The sequence below is a fragment of the Hoplias malabaricus genome, chromosome Y (genome assembly GCF_029633855.1).
Source record: "Hoplias malabaricus isolate fHopMal1 chromosome Y, fHopMal1.hap1, whole genome shotgun sequence".
Taxonomy (NCBI): Eukaryota; Metazoa; Chordata; class Actinopteri; order Characiformes; family Erythrinidae; genus Hoplias; species Hoplias malabaricus.
In genome coordinates, this window is record NC_089820.1 from 19,609,442 (window position 1) to 19,633,140 (window position 23,699).

A 23,699-nucleotide genomic window follows, 5' to 3' on the forward strand; every position below is an offset into this window, starting at 1 on the left:
TTGCTGAGAGATTATGGATTGTGTGTGAGATGTTACAATGTGTTATTGTTAGGGTGATAAATTGCATCTGTCCAAAATTGTGAATGCATTGTCAGGACTTTTAGAGGCAAAAATTAACTGCATACATGTTTTTAATGTTTAGATTTTTTTTCTCTTGTTATGTTGAGTTTTATGATACACATGGAGCTTGCTTTCATTTCCAGCTTGTGTGGAAACTTCTGAAAAAATGCAATATTGTGATACACATCATGTTTCGTGAGCATTGGAGTGTGTCCATTTGTCTGCAGAGGGCTGTTCCACTTTTTCCGGAAAGTTTTAATGGCCTTCTTTCCTCTGCTTTAGCAACACCCTCATGCTTCCGGTTCAATTCATATAGAACTATAGTCTGTTTGACATAATTATAATTATTTCTTATTTAATTTTGAATGTATTTATTTATTTTTTTGTAATCATTATTAAAAAGGGCACATGAGGTTTATCAGGGGCTTGTAATAAATCATCATTTGCTCTGCTAGGTGTCGACTCTTTATGCATTTCTGTTGTTTAAGCACATAATGGTAAGACTAGAGGCTTGACTTGCATTGTAAGATCAGAAATGAAAAATTTCTTTCCTTAAACTCTGTTTGATTTATGGTTGGAAAAAGTCTTATTACGCCAGCGTCTGTTTTCCCAGACATTTTGGACGAACAAAAAAGAAAAAGGAAGGCATTGATTTTCCAACAGTAGTATTATATACGGGGCAACTCAGGAGCCAAGGAGATCCAAGACAATATTCCTGCAAATCAAAACACACACACACACACACACACACAAAACATTCATCTTCATATACCTTTCTAACCTCTCTCTCTCTCTTTCTCTCTCTCTCTCCATTCTCTCCACCCCCTCCCACTTGCAGGTGACGTTCACAAAGAGGAAGTTTGGCCTGATGAAGAAAGCCTATGAGCTGAGTGTGCTGTGTGACTGCGAAATCGCCCTCATCATCTTCAACAGTACCAACAAGCTCTTCCAGTACGCCAGCACCGACATGGACAAAGTTCTGCTGAAGTACACTGAGTACAACGAGCCCCACGAGAGCAGGACCAACTCTGACATTGTGGAGGTGAGTGAACCCCACCCCCTCAACCTACGCCACCTAAATGATACATAGATGTAGACGTACAACAACAGGACTGGGAGATAAATGGAGTAGATAGATGTTTGACAGACAATATATATATATATATTTAATATTACATATAGCTCAATAGCTAACGTCTCTGTTAACATCACTGGTAGACTATGGTTCAGTTCCCAGCTCAGGCAGGAACACCTCATACACCTATACATACAAGAACCTTTGGGCAAGTTGACAATTCTACAGTTGGCCTCCTTGTGTAAAATATGTATCTCTGAAAAAGCAAAAGAAGTAGAGAAGAAATGATCATTTTATCTGTAATAGAAGAAAATGTGAGACATTTTCGAGACAGTTCTATTTGTTGGTTCGTCGTGACACAATGCAAAAGGTAAGTGGAGTTCTTAAAATAATGGGAAAACTATGGAAATGAAAACAAGCATCATGTGCATGGTTATTACAAAGAGAGCTTAAGTAACTACTGTTATACTTTACAGTGATACACACACATACATACACACACACACACACACACACACACACACACACACACACACACACACACATATATATATATATATATATATATATATATATATACCAACTATCCATTACTGATTACTGGGTTGACAGTCTCCCCCATGTAAACACTGGTATGTATATAAGGGAAGGGTGATTATGGAGTGTCCCTAGAGAACAGACTTCTGCTCCTCCTTTTAGCAAACAAAGAGTAGTCAGTGCATATGACACACACTCCCTGTCATCCAACCAGTCTCTGTCCACCTCGTGTCCTCTCTGTCCCCTTCTAAAGCCTCCTATGGCTCTCTGGCCTCAGTGACGTGTTGTTTGTTGGGCACGTGATAGCTCCACTTCTAAAACCAAAGCTGGGTTCAGCTCTGCGCTAAATGGCCGTGACAGCAGCCAGTCATGAGGCAGACATCCAAGAGTTAACCTTAAGCCTGTTGTTAGCTGGTTACACAACAGGCTTTCCCCATAGGCAAAGGTGGGCTGCTGAGACACTTAGGAGCTTATGGAAGTAGATACTCTGTGTGCCATTCTAAGCCAAAGCGCTACCTCATCTAGCCCTTTTCCAAAACAGGTAGATCAAGGATGTGGTCCTCAAAGCATAGCTTAGCTTAGACACAACAGTAATAAATAAGTCGTCCTTGCATAGGCTCGTTGGCTCGGTTTTGGAAACCACTGCACGCCGCTGCCCCCGCCCCCCTCCGTGTTTGGAAATCCAAGTTACTGAGAAACTTCCGATTTTGGTCTGTTTATTTCCAGCTTTGAAGTTTCCCACCTTGTCCTTGAGATGAGACTAAACCTCGCATTCCATGTGACGTTCTTGTTTTGTCGTATTCCAAAAATTATGGCTCCACTGAAAGAATGTAAATGAGATTTTTCTTCCACTGACAGTCTAGAAAAGAGTGGCAGAAGCGATTAACCAGACCTGACAGATGTATCTCCACTGCCGTTAAATGGCACTGAAATCATTTTCTACTTTGTCATTGATTCAGGCTGTGTTTAAAGCATGTGTTTTTTTTTTTATTTCTGTCAACATTTCTTTCCACTCTCACTCTCTCTGAAATATTGCATGAACTCTCCAGAGTCTCAGCAAGCTTTCCCTCAGTCCCTTTTCTCATCTCCATTTCACACAAGCCTGTGTGTACACAGGCTTTTTTCATTTGCGCAGTATTGCCATAAATTGAGTTTTTTTTTCTTTGACTTAATAGTGTATATTCATAATTTTAAGAGATTCGTGCACACACAGTAAACCCTTTGTGGAAGAATCGAGTAGGACAGCCTAATACAGGTCTTGATGCAGAGATGATCTGTAATGCAAATGCAAATGCAGTGACTGAAGATTCATGCCTTATGGTTTTGTTCCTAGCACAGAGTTTATGCCAGACAGATGTCAACAGATGATTAAGCTCATTTGCTGCATTATATTTCCAGGATAACAAGCAGTGATGCTCTCCAAGTGTGGCCAACAGACTACTACAGCCCATTAATGCATTATAGACGCTTGTATAGATATACACTTTTAACCTTGTCTGGACCTGATCTTTGGCCAGGGAATGATTTATAAATTGTCTTGGTTCACTTTGTAATTTCCCCGAAACTGAAGCACATAAGTGCATTACTATCCTCTAAGTGCTAAGATAAGGCGCACTAGACGTTGTGGCAGACTATTTTTACATTTAAATACAATACATGTGAGGCAGGAGAGAAAATAAAAGCCACCTCTGAAACCAAGTGGCGGTGCCTTTTTGGGTCTCGATATTCTGCTCACTTCCAGTGCAGCAGTCAATAACCTTCATGTCATCCATGACTGTTATTGTGGAGAACGCAAATTCCAAATTGGCCCAGTGTTCAGACTGCTAGAGGATATGTTAGAAGAGCTGTGACCTACTGAAAAGTGGAATAAACAAACCAAAATCCTGAACGTCGGTGTTTTGGCAGTGCCTCGCGACACGAGTAACTCTAACCACCAGAGGAGAATTGCTGCAAACGACTGAGGCTAAGTGCTGTGAAAAAAAAAGGAGCGCACTCTCGTCAAAGTCTTCCCTCACTTCGAGAAGAGCTGGCACTAGCTCGGTAGCCGGGTCTCCGTCCTGGCACATTTGGGCTGGGAGAAATCGATTGGGAGCGCGGTTAAGGTGGCTGAGCTAACTGGATTTGCGTGAGGCTGAGCAGGCGGGCTCCTGCAGGGCCGTTTTCTCTGCTGCTAGGTTACATCACGGCCGGGGGACGTGGGTGGTGGGAGGTAAGGAGGAACAAAGCAGACTTCCTGTTGTGATGGCAGGATGGGGATGAGGCCTCAGGGTGGGCTGAGGGGGGGGTGGTGAGGTGTTGGAGCTGGAGCTGGGCCCGTGGGGTGGTGGAGGGTTTGCCAGTGCCCCAGAGCAGCTTTGAGCTTCAGTGGGGGAGCGTTATTGTGTGTGTACTCGTACTGCTAGAGAGACATACATCTGTGACAAACATACACGCATCTACTTAATTGTCTATATCCGCCGATAGAGATTCTGCATTGTACAAGTGAACACACATACATACGCGGAATTAAAGGCACACAACAGGATAAAACACACACACACATACTCACACAAGGATAAAACACACACTCTCAGGCAGTCTTTCCTGTCTTCGCCTGGCGTGCCTCAGGGGGTGCAGTGGGAGGATAAGGAGAGGCAGGGGAGCCGGGCGCAGCGTGTGGGCGTCTTGAAGAGCGGCCTGCTACATTAGCAATAAAGCTCTGTGTAATTAGCATGTCTTTGGTTGATAATTAGCGTCGCTGGGAGAGTGGCAGCGCCAGGCTCGGCCCGGCCTCTTTAGCTGTGTTTACGAGGGGCTGGAGGCCCTGCTCCCTCGCCCCGGCTCTCATCAGCTCGCTTTCTTTTCCGCTCTCCCCTTCCTTTCGCTCAATTTTTATCTCCGCTCTCTGGGGTCAGGCCCTTTCCTCTTTTAACCCAAAAGAAAAAAATACCCCCACGCCTGCCAGCCTAGCAGGCTATAATAAGAGCCCATATACAGTACGTCCAGAGGAGGAGACAGACAAACAGGAGTTATACCAGAGATGGAGAGATACTTTGCTCAGGCAGAGCCGTCTTAGACGGGGACAATTTATGCAAAAACGCATAAAAGCCAAGCCATCTTTTTCCCCTGCAATCCTGTTATGTGTATTTTATCACTTGGAGGAAATGGAAGACACCCGCATTAAATGCGATAATCCTTCAGCGAACCCATTCTGACCTGAATTGGTTAAAACGATGCCAACCCAAAAGAAAAATCCCAACAAATTGATCCTTGTTTTTGAAACGGCACAATACTCAACATTTCCAACACTGGAGAAAATGCAGCTCACAAACATGAGACAAAATTTATCATGATCCAAGTAAACAATTTTACACAGTACAGGGATTACTCATCATTCTGTGACTGTCATCATATTCTCCTGCATAAATACCAACGCCAATGCCATGCCTCTCAGCAGATCATCCATGATATAAAACACAGAATATGTTCCAAACGGCAAACTCCCGTAATACTTTGAGAATTGTCTTTAAAAACAGGAATGCTTTACACAAAAAAGGACAGAAATTATACACTGAATAATTATTATATATTACTGCTTAAAAGTAGTTGTCAGTCGCAACTTCTTAAGCAGTAATTAATAACTTTCATTCCTCTTTTATGGTAGCATAATTAGCCTAATTAATATTATTTATGTGACCCCACCTAGGAGAAAATTCACCTTTCTAGGTAACGCAGAGTTTATAATGAGTATTCCACACCTGTGAGCGTACACGGCTTGGACATTACCTATGAAAATTGCCCAATTTTATGCACTAGATATTAAACTGTGTGATATCAGATCCCCAAAATAGAGTACTATATAGTGAACAGCTTGCCGTTTGTAGCATTGAGAATTAACATCGCCCTCATCATCCACCTTATCAAACATGGCAGGACTAGACAGTGATTCTTGTCATTTGTTTTTGCTCTTTTTAAAGAGGCACCTCATCATGTCTTGAACAAACTGCCTCTGCTAGCAGATTTTTAACATTTTTTGAGTGTTTTATTTGATAAATGAGAACTCATTAAAAGCCTCCTGCATGCCAGCATTTCAGGCTTAAAGAAAGGTGGGTAGGTCCAGGTAATTACACGTTAAGCTGCAAATAAAGACCAAATTATGGGCACTTACGTGATGTAAAATGAGCTCGTTTTTGACTAGCAGGAAGGAGCAGGCTGTGGAGTGTTCCTCTGGCAGGGATACAGCACATGGTTTGTTTGGCAGCAGATGAAAAACTCAAACAGGCAGATAGATTTCCTATAACCCCGAGTGCCAGGCAAGACTGTCCGACATGTGAGGCACATTAGAGCAGAGCCTAGGCAGCTGTTGTTAGCAAACCTGCAGACAGTTAGTGATACTGAAGACTGACCATGTCACGACTAAAGTGCTTTGATAATGTGGCCATGTCTGTAAGGGTGACCAGATGGTTCCCTGGACATATAATAAAGGAGCCGTTACTTTAAGAATGCGTAGCACTTTTTAAATACAGTTGCATAATTGCATAAATAATGTAATGAATTGCCCCCTCCAGGGTGTATTCCTACCTTGCGCCCAATGATTCCAAGTAGGCTCTGGACCCACCGTGACCCTGAACTGGATAAGGGTTACAGATAATGAATGTAATGAATTGCTATTGTATTTATTTTTCGTTTAATTTGCAAGATTATTGAAACAATGAAAAAAATAATATATTTCACCTTTCCAGGACAATAATACGCACATAAAAATAACTTTATCTCCGACAGAGAGGTATCAACTAAACATGTCAAATCTACATTTTAGATCTTTCTTCTTGTTTTAAAAAGCTATGGGTTTAAAAAAATATATAAACAATGTCTTTTCTACAAGGAAAAACTTTAACTTCTCAGAGTTAAACAACAGCGCATCCTGTTTTTTTTTTTCAGTCAATAAAATTTATTTGTGTTGTTCTTGTTTTAAAACTGATGAAGTAGAATTAGTTGTGGACATTAAATCAGTAACATGTAACTTCAGTTTTGTAACGTTAATCTCTGGAGGACTGCTTTTTGGTGTAGCGCTGAACGGGAACTGAGGGAGTGAAAGTGATCTCCAGCAGCTGAATGTGACAGAAGGCAGGTAAACAAGAAAACACATGGGGATCACATGGTCACCTCCAGTCCTCTCACATGCCCGTCCACACGGATCACGGTAGTGTGGCATAGACACTGGTGACTTCCCCGGCCAATCCCATTCCCCTGGCAGATTAGCTTAATCTGAACATTCACCTGTTAATCTCGGCTAGGACCTCTGCTCTCACCTGGCTGCAACTTCTGAATGGACAAACGAGCCAGGAGCGGAGGGGAGGGGAGGGAGGACTGAGAGAGAGAGGGACGGAGTGGGGGAGGGAGGGAGGAGGCGTTGAGGGAACAGCGAACAAGAAAAAGAGAGGTTGGTAATTATTTCCAAAGGTCATTCTGTTAATGACTACCTGCTTGGCTAATGAGATTCTGCAAAGCTCCCTCACGATGTTTTGCCGTCGTATGGGTCTCCATGTGCTGAGATGTGTGAGAGGGAGCAAGCAGGGCAACCGCCTCCCCTCCACTGTCGCCTGTCTGCGGGAGGAAGGGAGGGAGAGAAAAAAACTACAGAGAAGCGTCAACTCAGGTTCATTAAACGTCTTGCGGAACGCTTAATGTTGCCAAGGAACGCTAATTAATTGGACTGATTTCAGTTTAATTTCTCCTCAAAGTAGCCGTTATGACTTAATTAAAAGATATTTTGCTTGTGTGGGTGCTCGCACGTCAACAGCCTGCTAGCACCGAGTGCTTGTCTCGTGAAAACAACTCTTTTCTTGCTTATTTGTGGCGCCGGCATCAGAAGGAATATTAGCCCAGAGCGGTTTCTCTTGCAGCGCCGCAGCTGAAGGACTATTCATTCTTCTTCACAAAGCCCAGCACAAGCCTGTTTCCTCAGATAGATCCCTTCAGTCACCATCAGATAGACTGAAGTGCTTGTGGTTATTGCAATTAAGTGACACAGAGAAAAATCAATGTGTTTTGGTTTTGAATGTGTTACAGTGAATGTTTTACAGTTTGGGGTCATCAGTGCGAGGTGATGTATGATTGATCAGTCCTTCATGAGGTTTTCACCAGTGGGTTTGGGATTTAACACTAAGCAGGCTTTGTCCATCTAAGCAAATTAACCTTGTGGCACAGGGACTTCAGTGAAGGGATCAGAGAAAACAATGGTAATGTCGCCAGCAGGGCAGTGATAGAAGGGAAAGATCAAAACAAAGACATACTGTCGTTAGAGGGATTTATTAGGTTATATTAGTTCAACATTTAACCCCTTTTAACAGCAGTTAGAAAATGCACTTTCTCTCTTGTTTTTCAGGTCAGCTTACAGTAATAACGTTGATAAAATCAGAATTTGCAAAACGAAAAGAAAAAGACAAAAGACTAAACAGAATGATTTTTTTTTTGTGCCAGGCAAGCTGCAGAGTTGCTGTCCATTTTATTTTGGCATGGATATATTTGTATGGAAGTGAGAATTCCATACATTCCCTCCCATTTCACTCCTCATTGCTCACTAGCAGCTCAACAAAGTTATAACATTTCACACACGAGCCCCGGATTTTATCCTGCCGGACCCTTAGTAAAAAATCTTGGTAAAGTCTGAGTAAGTGCTTGTCGGTAATATTCCAGAGGATCACACTGTATCTCCTGCACAGGCACCGCCCCATGCCTTAGGAACCTGGAACATTTCCAGCCGTGAGAAGGCATTTTACACAGAAAATCTCCTACTGTGCGCTACATGTGTGAAAGGACAAATCCGGAAACTTTCCAGAACTAATGCTCCAAACTTTTTCGGCTATGGCTACAGAGAGTGGACAGCTACATAAGAGAGATATCCGACTTGAAAGGCAGAACATCATGACCTCAGAAATGTTTGTACTCTTCAATTACTTCTGCACATGTCTCCTCAATAGAAATACACCCGTTCCTGATGTTTGAACATCCCAGATGAGCTGATAAATAACTACTCTTTTATATGTGTAAGGCCCTGTGAGTGTGAGTGAGTGAAGAGTTTCTTGATGCTCTCTAAGCCTTGGAGCTCTCCTCAGCTAAAGGTTTTTGGACAGACTGCCACAAAACAACTTGTTGTATTTGTGCCTAGTGGCTGATGGGCTGTAGGGGGAAAGAACAAGATCATTTGCATGTGTTCTCTCTCTCTCTCTCTTTCTCTCTAGTGTTTTCCCTATCCTTCCTCTGATTGGAAACAGCTGCAGAGCACTCGCAGCAACACTTAAAAACCGAGTGCATTTCAGATGTCCAAAGTGGGAGCCCCCCTCCCTTTCTCCCTCTTTCTCCTTCTCTTTCTCTCTTTCTTTCTCTCTCTCTCTCTCTCTCCCTCCCACTCTCCCCATGTGTGGTGTGTGCGTGAGAGTGTGTGTGTGTGTTTTTTTTTTTTTGTATTCTTCCCCTAATAAATGCCTAAAAAAAACGGTAGGGGCCTAAAAATAGCTCTTGCCGATGCTAAATTTAGCGCTTGGCTTAGTGCGCTGGCGGAGCGAATGGAGAAGAATAGGCGTTGAGAGACAGGGTGAGTAAGCAAGCTTCTATTCATTCAGCACCCAGTGAACCGCTGCCCTTGGCCAGCCGAGGCACAAGACTCCACTCCCCACCTCCCTCCCCACCAGACCTCGGGGTGCCAATAAACATTTGATCCCTGGGATAAAGGTTCTTTATTATTTATTTCTCCTCTTTTTTCCTTGGTGTTGGCCTGAGTTTCCTCCTCCCTCTCTCCTCTCCAGCAGGGAAGACAAAACCTTGTTTGATTTTGTTAAGAGGAGAAAGAAGAGATGCCGCAAATGGCTTTCTAACCCTTACACTTCTTATGAAAGGAGAAAGATTAACAAGAAAAAGAACAGGGGTTTGTAATATTTTTTCTACACAGGCGCCAACGAGTAAAAATGCAAGAAATGTAGGTCCTTAAAAGCCCAGACTTGACAATGTTTTACAAGCTAAATGTGTGTGTATATAATGTATATTTGTGTGTATTAAAATATTCCAAATTCCTCTTCATTTCGAAACATTTTCAAGACGTTTGAGGGCCTATTGCTTTCATTGTATATTTATTTGATGATTACGTGGTACTGATTATTTAAAGATACAATGTTTGCCATTTCAGTCCTGACCTGAGTATCTCGCCCGCAGTCCTTTCTGAGAATATGCCTTTACCTGGTTTCAATCTGCCACCAGAGGAATTAGAGTGTGTAGATGTCCATATAAAAAATGGAATAAAGTGTGGAATGAGTGTTTTCTGAGAGCAGCTGTGTTTCTATCATTGTATAAAAGATGCACAAGGTTTCCTTTATTATTATATGCACTTTGATTGTCTCTGAGCGAGCGCTTGAGCTCTTTCAGAGCGGCTGGGCATGGGAACAAAACCTATTATTGATTGTATTAAATGAGTAAGGAATAATCTGTTTTAAGTGATTTTAAACTATTAGAAACAGCTTCACAGCATCTGAATTTGAAGTGAACTCAAGTGAACATATACACCGTCCAGTCATAGGGAGGTCAATTTCTATGCACTCTCCCAGTCTTTTTTTTTTTTTAGTTAAAATGACATAAAATGAGAAACGCACCCTCCTGATCCTCCCTGCGTGTGTGGGTGGAAAAAATCGAGTGCTCTATTTTGGGCTGTGGGTGTAGATGGCATTCAGCAACCCTCCGTGGGCTCCCTTAAGGCCTACCGGGTGTGGACACACAAGGTCATGCCAGAGAGGTCAGGTGCCTGATCATTGTTCCTCAAAGCCCTCAGCCCCTTCCTGTAATGCAGCTGTACGATAAGAGCCCCACAGCAGACAAAAGCTGATAACTGATGTGAGCGTGTGTGCGTGTGCGTGTATGTGTGTGTGTGTGTGTGCGCAGTGTATGTGTATTTTCACACTCTGGCTGATACTTTAACTCACTACCACCACCACCCAAAAAAAGAATCACAGCTTGTTGGGTTAATGTGTGTGTGTATACATACATACATACATACATACATATATATATATATATATATATATATATATATATATATATATATATATATATATATATATATATATATATATATATATGTATGTATGTATGTGTATATATATATATATATATATGTGTGTGTGTGTGTGTGTGTGTGTGTCAGGCGGCATATATAAACAAGAGAAAATCCAGAGCCTCTGAATATGTAGCAAATAGAAAGATAACCATGGCATAATCGCCTCTTTATGGAGCCTGACTGGGCTGCCATTGTGCGGATATGGGATAGATCATAAAATATGAATGCCTTCACTGTCCTCATTAATACAGACACAGCCAGAGAACATGAGATGCTGATTTTTTTATCTGTAATCAACAGACAAATGCTTTTGAGGAACGTATTTTCACTGTCAGAAAAAAAAACTTTACAAGAGAATTAAAAAGCTATTCTATTTTTTTCTTTTTTTTTGGAGTTGGAAGATTTCCTTTTTATTTATATTAATTTATCTAATAAAACCAAATAAGAATGGTTTTGCAAATTATTGTTTAACTTTGACCAACAATAACAATATGAGTGAGAGGTCTGTGATAATGTTAGAGCCAAGTAATTGTTAAAATATATAGGATTGTCACAATTCTGACAAAATTTACAAAAATATACATATGCTCCAGATCCCAGTCCATACCCTTAAGATATGTTTAAACCGTGAATGACTCAACGACCAAACTAAACGGTTCGTCCCCTACCCCACTCCACCCCAAACCAACCCCCAAGTCTAATCTCCCAACTACTTTTTTATTTTTATTTTTTACATTTTCATGTACATGAATGTTCCTATGAGGAGCAGCTGTGTTCTTGAATAGAGCACCACTCTCTTGGCCATTGTACCATTTGCCAGTACGGTTCCTGCACTGCATGCCTTTGTACTGGGATTAGCCCATATTCAGCAGCCCCCCAACTACAGTACTTATCTGTGTGCATGGATTTTCCTTGCATATCCCCCCCACCCCCACCCCAATATAAACCACAGACAGCTGTAATTACATCCTTAAAATGCGGTACTGCTTTAACTGTGGGCTGATGGGTCTTAAGCTTGTCTCTTTGATACTTGATTACAGTGCATAGGGAGGAGGCTGCATTTTTTTTCTTCTTTTTTATAACAGTATTACAATTATGGTAAAGTAGCCAATCTGCAGGGTTTGAGGAATTAAGAAAAGAGAGAGTGGAAGCTCAGCTGTAATTGTATAAGGAAAGACAGACATAAGGTCTTCTGTGACAAACTGCCAAAAGAGGGGTGGTATTGTGAACACACACTCACATAAAGGTACACACACATGTGGCATCCCTGCCCCATGTCGTGTGTGTTCGTGCCCAGCAAGCGGATCATAGCATGTTCAAACCGCAGTTAATTAAGTGCTCTCGCCTGGCCACCTGCTTCCAATAACCACTCTCTCTCTCTCTCTCTCTCTCTCTCTCTCTCTCTCTCTGGTGGAATCTCATGCGCTGAAGTATGAGATGCTTAATTGTCCTGAAGGTGTGGTCAATCTTCCTGTTCTGCATGTGTATGTGAGTGTGTGTTTTTGTGTAACAGGGTGGTACAGTTATCACATTATTAACCTCTGTAGTACCAACATGAAAGGAAGCTGTGATATGCAAATGAGCTATCCAACCAATCACAGTGGTCATAGATTTTTCATTTATATATTTATCGATTGATTGATCGATTGATGGTTGATTGTGTTGGGAGCATCTGGACCCATCACAGTTCCAAAAGAAGGACAAAAATCCTTGTAACCTTTTCTGTGTTTGTATGTTCATTCCTATTGGTTCTAATGTTATATGGTGTTTTTACAATCCGAGACACATTTACTACTCCAATGAATAGTTTGAAACAGCTTTCTTGGCTGCCTTAAAACTAGAGTGTTAAGGCCCTCTTGTGGAACACTGGAGTACCCCCTGACACCTCCAGCACCCTCACACACACACACATGGTGGAGGTGGGGCCTATGAGAAGTATGAAGTAATTTCTGTTGGCCTAATGGGACCACCTCAGAGTCGGTGGCTTTCTGCATGTGTCTACACTTCTACAGCACACAGTGGAAAAATGCTCCTGGTCCACTACATGCTGAATAAGGCCAACCACTTCGCTGCTGAAATATGGACTTCATGAGAAAACACTCACTTTTTCATACAACCTGCTAACATGATTTATCAGAGAAAGACACTCTGGGGTATAGTGCCTTGCCAGAGTTACAGGCAACAGTACTATTTTGTTCCAAGCAAATATATCAAAGTGGCACCTTAACATTCATGTAGACTACTGTCCAAAGTCTGGAGTCATGTGAAAATATATATTGCCAGTAGATGTAAGAAAATCATTCTGTTATAATATTGATATGACACTAGTGTGTTAAAGTTGCTTACAGCTGTGTCCTGCGCAGTTTGAAAATGGTTGTGGGATGCTGGCCTCAGCCTCTGTTTCCAATAAGGAAGCGGGCTGTAATTGTTTTGTAGGCCGGCCAGGACACATCGCGTAAACACTGTCGCCCTGCTCGTCTCCTGGCTTCTATAAACACGCTGCTGAATGTGGGCTCTCTTCCAGCCCTCGCCGGCTGTCCTGCCAGAACGGCCCCAGGAAATGAGTATCCGACCGGTTTGGAGGGATCCTTTTAAAAAAGATCACCCCCAAACTCCATCGTGTCTTTCTAGACCTGAGCCCATGCCCACCCCCTGGGCTCCAGTCCTGCACTGTCTGTGTCGGATCGTCAGGGTTGAGCGGCTACAGACTGGCCACGCAGGCGAAAGAGGTCATAGTGGATGCTTGGCCAGAGCTAGCCAGGGCTTTCCTACAGCTGTCTGATACATTTTGGTGTGATCAAAACCAAAATGTCTGGTCTAGTTTAAAAGTGGTAGCTTTCAACAGATTTACTGATGGGTCAAAAAGTGTTCTATTTGTGTTGTTTTATAGCTGAGAACAAAATGTTGTTGTTTTTTTAATCCACTGACCACTGGCTCCCATAGTTATGATATGAGACAATTATTTTCACATGACTTTATCATTTTGCTGAGAACCAGATTGCGATATATTGCTATAATCAAGTTTATTTATCCATATTAGTTTTTGAATCATTTACATTTGCAGTAGGTACCAGTTAATATAAATATCTGAATAATAAGGCTGTGGTTTTTTGGGGTTAATGGCGGAAGGCAGTGACATAAACCATTCCCAGTAGACCCCAGGTATGATGTCTAGCTCAAACACACATGTGTGTTGGGCTAAAGGTTAGACAAAATGAGTGTATATGGGCCAGTGTGTCTCCACTGTTCTCTGACAGAAGTCAGTGGGGAGCAGTGGGAGGAAGGCGTTTAATTAGGTGCGTGCTTCTGAAGGGGTTATTCCCTCTTCTTTCTCTTTTTCTCCCTCGTTTTTAGTTCTGTCTGCTGCTGCCCATTTTGTCTTCCATTCTTCCATTCCTTTCACCCTCCTCCTTCTTTCCCCTCTCATTCCCTTGATGTTTCTAGCGCAAAAACCCTCCTCCTTTCTCCCTCACCTCTGTCTTACACTTGCGTTCTGCCCTTATCTCTCTCTCTCTCTCGCTCTCTCGCTCCTTACTGTATCACTCCTCACCCCTCTTCACCCCCACTACTCCCTTTGCCAAGCCATTTTCCGCTTTGTTAGATTGATTACTCCTCATCAATAATGTTTTGGACGGTGCTTCATGCAGCTTTCATCTACTGAAGCTATTAAGATGTCAGCCTAGGAAATGATTTCTCTGCTCACTCCAAGTACATAGTGGGTTTTGTTCTCTACAGCAGCTTATTTTTAGTCACACAAACTGGAAACATTAAAGATGGAGAGTGGTGTGTTGGGAAATTGATTTAATTGTCAGGCAGGTTTGTTTTTTCCTCAGTAAATTAAGTGTGTTTACATGTGTTACCACCGCATTGAAGCAGACATTGTGACAAAGCTAAATCACAGTGCACTTTCTTGAGCTCACTATCAATATGTGGACCAGTGCTGGTGGTAAATATTCAGATGGTGTAGATATTAGTTTTTTGGATAAATGTAGGCTATCGATAAGGTCAATGTCCCACACCACCTGTAGTCAGATGTTCCAGCGGTTAAAAAACAGTGCTCTGCTCACCACAACCACCCCCTCCATTCATATTCAGGCCCATCACCATTAAAGTCCTTGTACAAAGCTTAAAACAACGTGGCAGCCCTAATGTGTAGTATACTTACCAATGGTGTGCTGTAAAAAAAAACGAATTAAATGATTTTAGACCAGATCTAAACCAAGGAAGCTCATACTTTTGGTTGTTGTATATGAGCTCATTAGAAAAAAAAGAGAGAGAGAGATGAATCAAGAGGTGGTAAGCCATCTATGGCTATCCTCCGTAGGCATGCTGGTGATTGGCCCTTCCCCTTGCCCCCCTGCCGAAGTGTGTGTGTATGTGTGTGTTCTAGTGACAGGTGTGGGCGCTCTGACAGGTGCACATGTCTGGAATGAGTGGCAGAACTGCCGGTCTCCAGGGGGCCCCTGTGGCGGCCCCACGCTGGCTCTTAAACTGCCAGCCCTGCTTGAAAGCTCCCTGTGCCAGCATGGCCTCCCATCAGCCCAACACTGCCTCTTTAGCCTTCAGCTCCTTACAGCCAGCATAGTGCAGCCCACCCCATGGCACCGTACACCCACCCCCACTGCACTACTGCGCTACTGCTGCAGAGAACCTAAATATCACTGGAGCTATCCAAGTTCATTTAAAGACCACCATAAGGAAGCCAAGAGCTGTAAAGCCCAGTGAAAAGGCGTTTTGCTGAAATAAGGGCCTATTCCAATGCTCAGTTAATTGTTATAACATAATCCTGGTGTAAATGATCACATTAACACTTTACTGAAGGACAGGAATCTTATGGCGGTGCTGAGAATTACTTTCCAGCCAAATACTACCAGCTCTGTGATGGTCCAGTGCGGGTCCTGACCACTGAAGGACAAGGTGAAATCAGAGGAACAGATGGACTAGTCTGTAATTGTAGAGCTATAAAGTGCATCTGTATGGTCAATGAAGCTGATTAAATGGACAAGGAGTGTAGGAACTCAGACACTCTTTAAAAAAGCAGTCTTTACAAGAACAGCACTCACATTGACGTGGTGTTTGCGTTTGTTGTGCTGGTAAGAGCGGATCAGACACAGTAGCGCCGCTACGTTTTTAGACCCCTTTCTCTCTGGCACTGTTCAAACGTCTAATAAAGCGGACAATGAATGGATCCAGTGTTTAAAAACTCCAACAGCACTGCTGTGTCTGATCCATGTCACCACTATGTTAGGGTCCTGATCATTGAAGAACAGTGTGTAATACTATAAAGTGCTGCTAGAGCTGATAAAAAGGTCAGGGAAAGAAACGGGGAGGTCATTGTATTGTTATGGCTGATTGGTGAAAGTGGTTCTATAGGTTTGTCAGTTATCGCAGATGGCTTTGGTAGATGTTGAACGCTGCCCTTCAGTAAATGGTAACTATTGCCCTCACTCCCAGTTCACGGACGTGAGAGGAGGTATTTTGTCAAAACCGTGGATCCTAAGTGTACAGTCTGAATCGCACTTGTGTCTGAAAGTAGAAAAGGGTGTATTTGAAGAAAATGAAAATTAATGGAAAAAAGTAATGTAAAAGAAAATGTAATCTGAAGATAATTGTACTAACTGCATAATTAAACCTAATTATATCATTACGTTTAAGGTGGATTTGTAGAGTGTGTGTTCATACACAGTTGTATCATTTTCCATTTCTTTAAAACATTATTTTTCAAAGTATCTGATCAGCACTGAAGGATAAAATAAGAAAAAAAAAACTTTGCCATCACGTAGGCTGCCTCCTATACAGGCAAATCGTCTACATTCCCTTCTAACACCTGATTGTTATATATGTGTCACACTGAAGATGGAAAATGAGCCTAACCTGCCTCATCTCACTCTTTTCGTCGGTCTTCATCAAATCTTGGCGTCGGCAGAGTAAATTTAATTACGGGGTGTGTGATGCAGACAGGCAGATGAAAGAGACGCTGTGTGTGTGTGTGGGTAAGTGTGTGAGTGCGCTGGCGGTGCGTGTCGTTAGCGAGCTGCTGCGTCCCCGTATGCGCTAATCTCTCTTTATTATAGCCAGCCGTGCTTCGCTTTGATGAGGCATCTTGCTCTGCTAGCTTCTGTTCTACTTACATTGTGAGAGTGGAGGCTCCTTTAATGAAGTCAGGAGAGGACATGGTTATTTATGTACCTGCTGCATGCAGAACCCACCAACAAGCTCATTTAGGAAATGTTTTACGTGTGAAGTCTCCACGGAGGACCTGATCGTGCCGTATTCACTTTGTGCTGAACAGTCACAATCAGGTACAGTAACAGTCAGTCTGTTCCTCAGGGTCCGAGTGAAAGCTGCACATGTGGAGTGAGGAATGTGTCATTTGTACTAGAAGGTGGCCATCAGGTGGCTAGGAGGGAAACTGCTAGCTGGACTCATTTTATTAGGAGTTAACTATAATCTTTTTGGTTTTTGATCAACTTTGTAATATGTAATCATCCAGAACATGAGCTGCTTTTTTCCTCATTCTGAAATCTGGCTGAGTGTGTATGATGAAATCAAGATAGCCTCGTTTCAAAACAATTCAGTAGTAGTACGTATTTAATTCAGTCAGTATTTGAACATGACGTCGCTGTCCAAAGTAAAACATGTATATCTCCAAAATAGGCACTTTATAAGAGAAGGAAAAAGCGTTTTAGGTTTCAATGAAAGTCAGTGTGAAAAGGTTTTATTACATTTCTATTGGTTCATTCATCATGAGATTTTCATACACTGTGAAGGACATCTGCTGTGCTCCAGTGTAGATATACGTTTTTCATAGGGCAGTGACTGTATACTGTGTATATACTGTTGGGGACACTGTCATATTGCTGGTAATGGTTAAATTATACACACACTTTAAAACTTAAATACACAGTTCTTTAATGTAAATAAAATTGTAATATATCCTCTGTACTATGCCATTAGACGACCTGGTGTAAACCCATATACATGTAATTAACTGAGGCACTGAAAATATGGAGAAATATCAAATCTCATTATTTGTGTTAATCCACATGGTCAAAATAAATGACATAAACACAAGTACTGTTTTTTTACAGGGGTACAGTGTAATACATTTAATTCATGTGTGAGTGATGTACACAAATAGGCTTACAACACTGTAGATGTAGATTTCTGTTCCCTGGTGTTGCCTCCATGGCTAATTTGGATTGTACGTGTTTTCAGACCTTGAGAAAGAAGGGCCTAAACGGGTGTGACAGCCCAGACCCAGACGCAGACGACTCGGCTGGACACAGCCCCGAGTCTGAGGACAAGTACCGCAAAATCAACGAGGACATAGACCTAATGATCAGCAGACAGAGACTGTGTGTAAGTACCTTCACTCAAACATCCCTCTCACTCGCCTTCTCTCTTTCTCTCTCTCGATCTTTCCCTTTCTCTCTATCTCTCTCCCTCTCTCTTTATTCTCTATGGCCTTCAGGCATTGAGCAAGAAGGAGAACAAAGGCGGCGAGAGCCCGGAGCTCGAGTCTGCTCTCGCACTCACTCCCCGAACGGAGGAGAAATACAAACAGATTAACGAAGAGTTTGATCATATGATCAAGACTCATAAGATCCCTGTAAGTACGGCAGCTGCTGAGGAGGCCATGCGAGAGCTAACAGCCATTCAGACGTGCTAGCATAGCACTAACCCCTCTCTCAGAGCAAACTAAACGCTAGTGGCTTGAAGTGAAGGCTTGGAATTCAGCTCACAATTACCTTCATGAGCTAGCATGCTGCTAACTAAGCTGATTAGAAGATGGCTTTTTTGTGAGTTTTGTGTGATTAAAGGGTTTCTTCTTTCTTTTTACTTTACTTTCTTTTTTAATTGAAGAGACAAATGATCCCCAGTTCTGAGAAATGTGGGTGGAGAGACTGCTGTCAGCAATTGCAAATAGTTTTGTGTTTTATATTTCCCATGAAATATACAGGATTTTTTTTTAATTCCTCTTGGCCAAAGATGGACTCTACAATTGAGTTATGATTAATGGTATAATGTCACACTTTGAAATCTGCATGGCTTTCTTTCCCCTTCTCACCAAAGTCTGCTTGTTAAAAGAGTGTGCTTGTTGAAGTCCTTGGGTCTGAAATAACTTGCATAAAAACAGCACACCACAAAACAACCACTGCCTTGCAAACATGTACACACACACACAAAACAAACACTACAACACACCCTCATGGAAAAGAGTGATGAGTTGAATTTGTGTACAGAATTTCCAGTGAATTACACATTATTGACAGTACTCGTGCTGATGTGATATATATATCTTACATATGGAAATTATATACATGTACATTTCAAACATGTACCATTCAATACATTACGCTTTTGAATGCAGCGCTGCTGGAGAGAACACATATGCCATGTTGGTCAAGAGGAGTCACTGAAGATTTTGATGTGTATGTTGGTAGCTTCTGATTATGTTTATATTGGTTAAAATATGAGACAGACTGATGTGTCCAATCTACGTTTTATTTTAAAGCTACCAGCATTTCCAGAAAAACACAGGGTCATATATACAGTTCAGTCTAAGAAATCCGTCTTGGTTTTCATGATCTGTACTTTATTTAGTTTTTAAGGGACATTAATGGTGATGTGACAGGAATTGTGTGGTTGTTATTAGTGCCTTTGTATACGCTTTATTAATTTCTAAACACTGTTGGGGTGTTTAATTATTTTATTTATTTAATTTTATTTGTTTAATTTATTTTTTTTAACTAGAAATATTTCTTGAGTTTTGTGGTAGAATCTACTGCTGACAAAGATGAAGCAAATACAGAAGATGAATGAGTGAATGAACACATGATGAATGGATGGATGGATGGATAAATAACAAATGGCATAATGGATAATGGTGTTGTTTGTGCACACTACTGTGTGTCTAATAACAAATCAATTCTACAACACAGAAGACATATTTTGACATATAAGAAATTTTGCTAAGAACAAATTGTTTTCGCTTCATCCGTCCGGCTCCAAACACGTCTGTACCTGGTAGTGAGTGAATGCAACAAAAGAACAAAAATAAGTTCTCTGGCTATGGTAGAACCCACAGTAACCGAATGATCTAGGGTGGGGTCAGGGTCAGGGATGAGTCGACCATTGTGTTGGTCATGGTGGCAGTTTGGCTTGCGGTCACCATGGGCCACGCTCTCTGAGTTACAGAGCAGAACAGGAAGGATGGCACCACACAAATAACACCCTGCAGGGGAGAGACAGAGAGAGAGAGACCGAGCCAGACAGAGAGAGAGAGAGAGAGGGAGAGAGAGAAAAGACAGAGGGAAAAAAAAGCTGACCCTACGCCTGATCTAGAAAACACAGAAGAGGAGAAATGATAGGACTCGGGGTGGAGTGGTAGATAAATTTAGTTGCAAAACAAAGGGTTATTCAAGATCCCTAAAAACGTGAACACTGTGTTTGGGATTTTTGTGGAAATCATGGGAGGGCACACCTTTAGGCGGAGGAAAGAGGCGAAGAAGAAAGAAAGCAAAAACTGAACACACGAGGGAAAGAGGAGCTCTCGTTCTCAGAGACCTTCAACACAGAACAAAAATATTTGCCTAGCTCTGTGCAAGTGATTGCTACGGCCTTGCGGGCAGAGAGAGAGAGAGAGAGACAGACAGACAGACAGTGAGTGAAAGCAAGAGAGAGAGGGAGGGACTCGTCTCCGGTTTCTGCCGGCTGATGCTCCCCCAGATGAGCACTTATGGACCCTTAGGACACATGGCTACAATTAGGGGGCTATTTTCTCCTTACGAAACAACATGGGGGAGGAAGAGCTCACTTGCCACCGCTCCTCAAGGTTAAGCCTCTCTCCTAGAGTGACATGGGGAATGAGAGAAGATCATGCTTCTACCTCTGTCTCTACTTCTATGTGTCTCTCTATATCTTTCATATAGTACACTTCTCTGTGATGAATTGTTGTTGTTAGGTAACGATGGCGAGAACAAGAGGGTCTCATTTAAAACTTTGAAACGACATGCTATTGGATATTTAACAAAGACCTAACGTGTACACCACTTTGTGCTGATATTGTATGTAGAAACATTGGAAGTAACTAATTTCATTGCAGTACATTTTCCAATGTACACTCAGAGGGTCCTTTGGAAAGTTTTTGGAAAATGTTTTTTGCAAAAGAGACGTTTGACTGTGAAGAACCTTCTCATTCTCTTGCATTAAAAGTTATGGAGGTTCTATTTGCGTTCGTTTATTGACTGTTGCCTTTCTATACGTTCCGTCTCTCTCTTCTCCACCAGGCCGTGCCCCCCTCCAACTACGAGATGCCCGTGTCCATCCCTGTGAGCAACCAGATCTACAGCCACCCAGGGGGTTCCCTCGGAAACCACAACCTGGTCCCACTGGCTCACCACAGCCTACAGAGGAATAGCATGTCTCCTGGAGTCACACACAGACCTCCTAGTGCAGGTAACATCCTCAAGCATCAGTGAGATGTCCTTTATGGGTGTGAATGTGGCAGGCTTTCACAACTGTAACGACCTCTTTCAAATGCAACAGTAACAGCTTTATAAGTTTAGAACTTTAATATGTGGCGAGTTATTATTGTGATTTTGGATTTAAAATGTTGAGTATATTTACATTTGATCTACGTTCTTTGGGAGAGTTTTAAACAAATGAAAACACATGGGAATAAAAACCCAGTCATTTCTATTGGTTGTGTCCAAATGATGTATAAAACCAAACTTTGACAAAAACGCAGATACGTGTTTTTCATTGGACAGTGACGATATGCTAATAACTTTCATCCTATTCAATAAAATAGACTTTTCTCTTATGAATTATGAGTTATAGATATAGATGTCTTAATTTTTGACAACGGTTTTCTGCTTGCTTCTGTCAAGTGCAATATTGTAATGCCTTGCTTTTGTTATCACTGTTGGTAACTGCACAATAGTCACTCAAAATAGAAGAATATCTCATAAGCTGACGTACATAGCTTCTGACATTACAAATCACTTCCCTCTGGCCTTCGTGCAATGCCATGTGTTGTCTATATGTTACAGATAGCCCCTGATTAAACGCAGTCATATGGTCCAGCCCCATCCCCAGTTTGTTATTGTTGTCCAAGTCTCTGGCTTGGTAAGCTAGGGGCTCTCCCCCTCAGCCCTGTCATTAGCAGCCATGCTTTCCCCATGCAATCAGCCGCCCATTACAGGAGCGCTGGCTAAATATGAGCTTTGGCCCAGCCCCGCGCAATCTGCCTGACCACAACCGCTGCGCTGCCGGCTTAAAAATAAAAATGTGTCATTTTTCTTGGACGCTGAGGCCTGGCCTCTCTGGCCGCAGGCTGTCCACCACCACCGCCCCCCTCCCCCCCCCACACACACACACATACTCACAAACACCCGCGCCCCTAAAGAAAAAAAAGAAAAAGAAAAGGGTGCTGTCTTATTCATTTGTGTACAAACTTTTTTGTCACCTCAGTTGGCCTGTCCCGCTTGCTCTCACACACACACAAACACACACATACAAACACACTCTAGGATGTGGGCCTAGACGGTGGGAGATGGTCGTGGTTGGTAGAAGCTAAATAAATGATGTGACAGGTTCGAAGGAAGGTTTTTGTGGTAGGATATGAACGTCAAGTGCAATGAGGTGATTGAAACATCTCCTCATGCTCTTTCTCGCTGTCTCCCCCTCTGTTCCAGGTGGTCTTATGGGGGCCGATTTGACCACAGGCCCGGGCACCAGTGCTGGTAAGGATGGCATCCCAACGTACTACAGTATGTTCCCTCTTGTTCACGTCTCTTACACACTCACACGTTCTCTTCCAGCTTAAACACACCACGGAGAGCAAAAAGAAAAAAAGATACAAAAAAAAGCTGTGGCTGTGTTAACGCTCTAAGCATTTTCTTGCAGATTGTAGTCATTAACTTTCATTTAAACTTTTCAGTGAAAAGGCTAGAACAAATGTAAATGCAGAATAAACACCAAAAACTAAAATATAAATATCAGCAGCCACAGTCAAAATGGGATATACTTGTCGTTTGGTGTTATACATAGAAATTACAGTGTAATAAATGTTAATGTACGTTAATGAAAACTATTTTCAATACTCAAGCCATTTTGTCCAGACAAATAACAATTACAACAGGACATTATGCATGAAGCTTGATGGGTGCATTGCAATGAAAACAGTTTGCCTCAGTATGTCATCTGAGGTTTGGCTAAGCCTTGCGTACACACAACGTGTTTTCCAGAGCGCTCAAAGAACATTTAGTCTTTGCAGCGAGTGTCGTAAATACCGGTAGTATTTGTAAAAAGAGTAAACAGCATTATGACTTGGCTTTGCCTTTGTTTGACCCCTCAGCCGTGTTTGTTTGCTTTACCTCCAAGCATCTGATCCAAACGGAACACAGCAACACACCAAGCTTTCGCTTCATCAGGCCTGTTTGTGTTTGGCTACTTTAGTACTTGTTCTTCTATAGGATAAATGCTTGCATATGTTTGGAGCGCAAGGAAGTGTGTGTTTGGATTTTTTTTTTCTTTAACTAGCCCGTAAATAGCTTTCGGAATGTGTGTACGCATGTGTGTGTTTAATCCACTTGAAAGGGAAAGTTATAGTGCATGCAGGCACAGACTAGGCCTTTGACTTGCGGTCGCCTTGGAGACAGCTTATGTATGCATATGTGTACGCACGTGTGCTTGTGTGTCTATGTATGTCTGTCTGAACCACTCAGCAGTGGTCAGCAGAGAGGCAAAGCTTCTATATAAAAATCAGGACAGTAGCTTCTTGGAAACTGGCATGGGGCTCGCTCTAGCACAGCTGGCTAACCTCGTCTGGCCCTGCAGTGCCCTCGGGGCCATGGAGAGGGGTGAGGCCGAGGTCCCTCTGTCTAACCCCGTCTCTTTACTGTCCGTCACATACAAAAGTACCACTTATGGCAG

The 23,699-nt window shown here is 42.3% G+C and overlaps 1 protein-coding gene across 1 annotated transcript in view; it reads left to right on the forward strand.

The window, feature by feature from the left end:
* The window catches only part of LOC136678376 (myocyte-specific enhancer factor 2C-like), a 73,373-nt gene that overhangs the window by 37,820 nt on the left and 11,854 nt on the right, over window positions 1-23,699 (forward strand). The window contains exons 3-6 of the mRNA XM_066656422.1: window positions 899-1,102; window positions 17,976-18,119; window positions 21,050-21,218; window positions 22,460-22,534. Of these exons, the coding sequence (XP_066512519.1) occupies window positions 899-1,102; window positions 17,976-18,119; window positions 21,050-21,218; window positions 22,460-22,534 (592 nt within the window). The remainder of the gene's footprint in view (window positions 1-898; window positions 1,103-17,975; window positions 18,120-21,049; window positions 21,219-22,459; window positions 22,535-23,699) is intronic.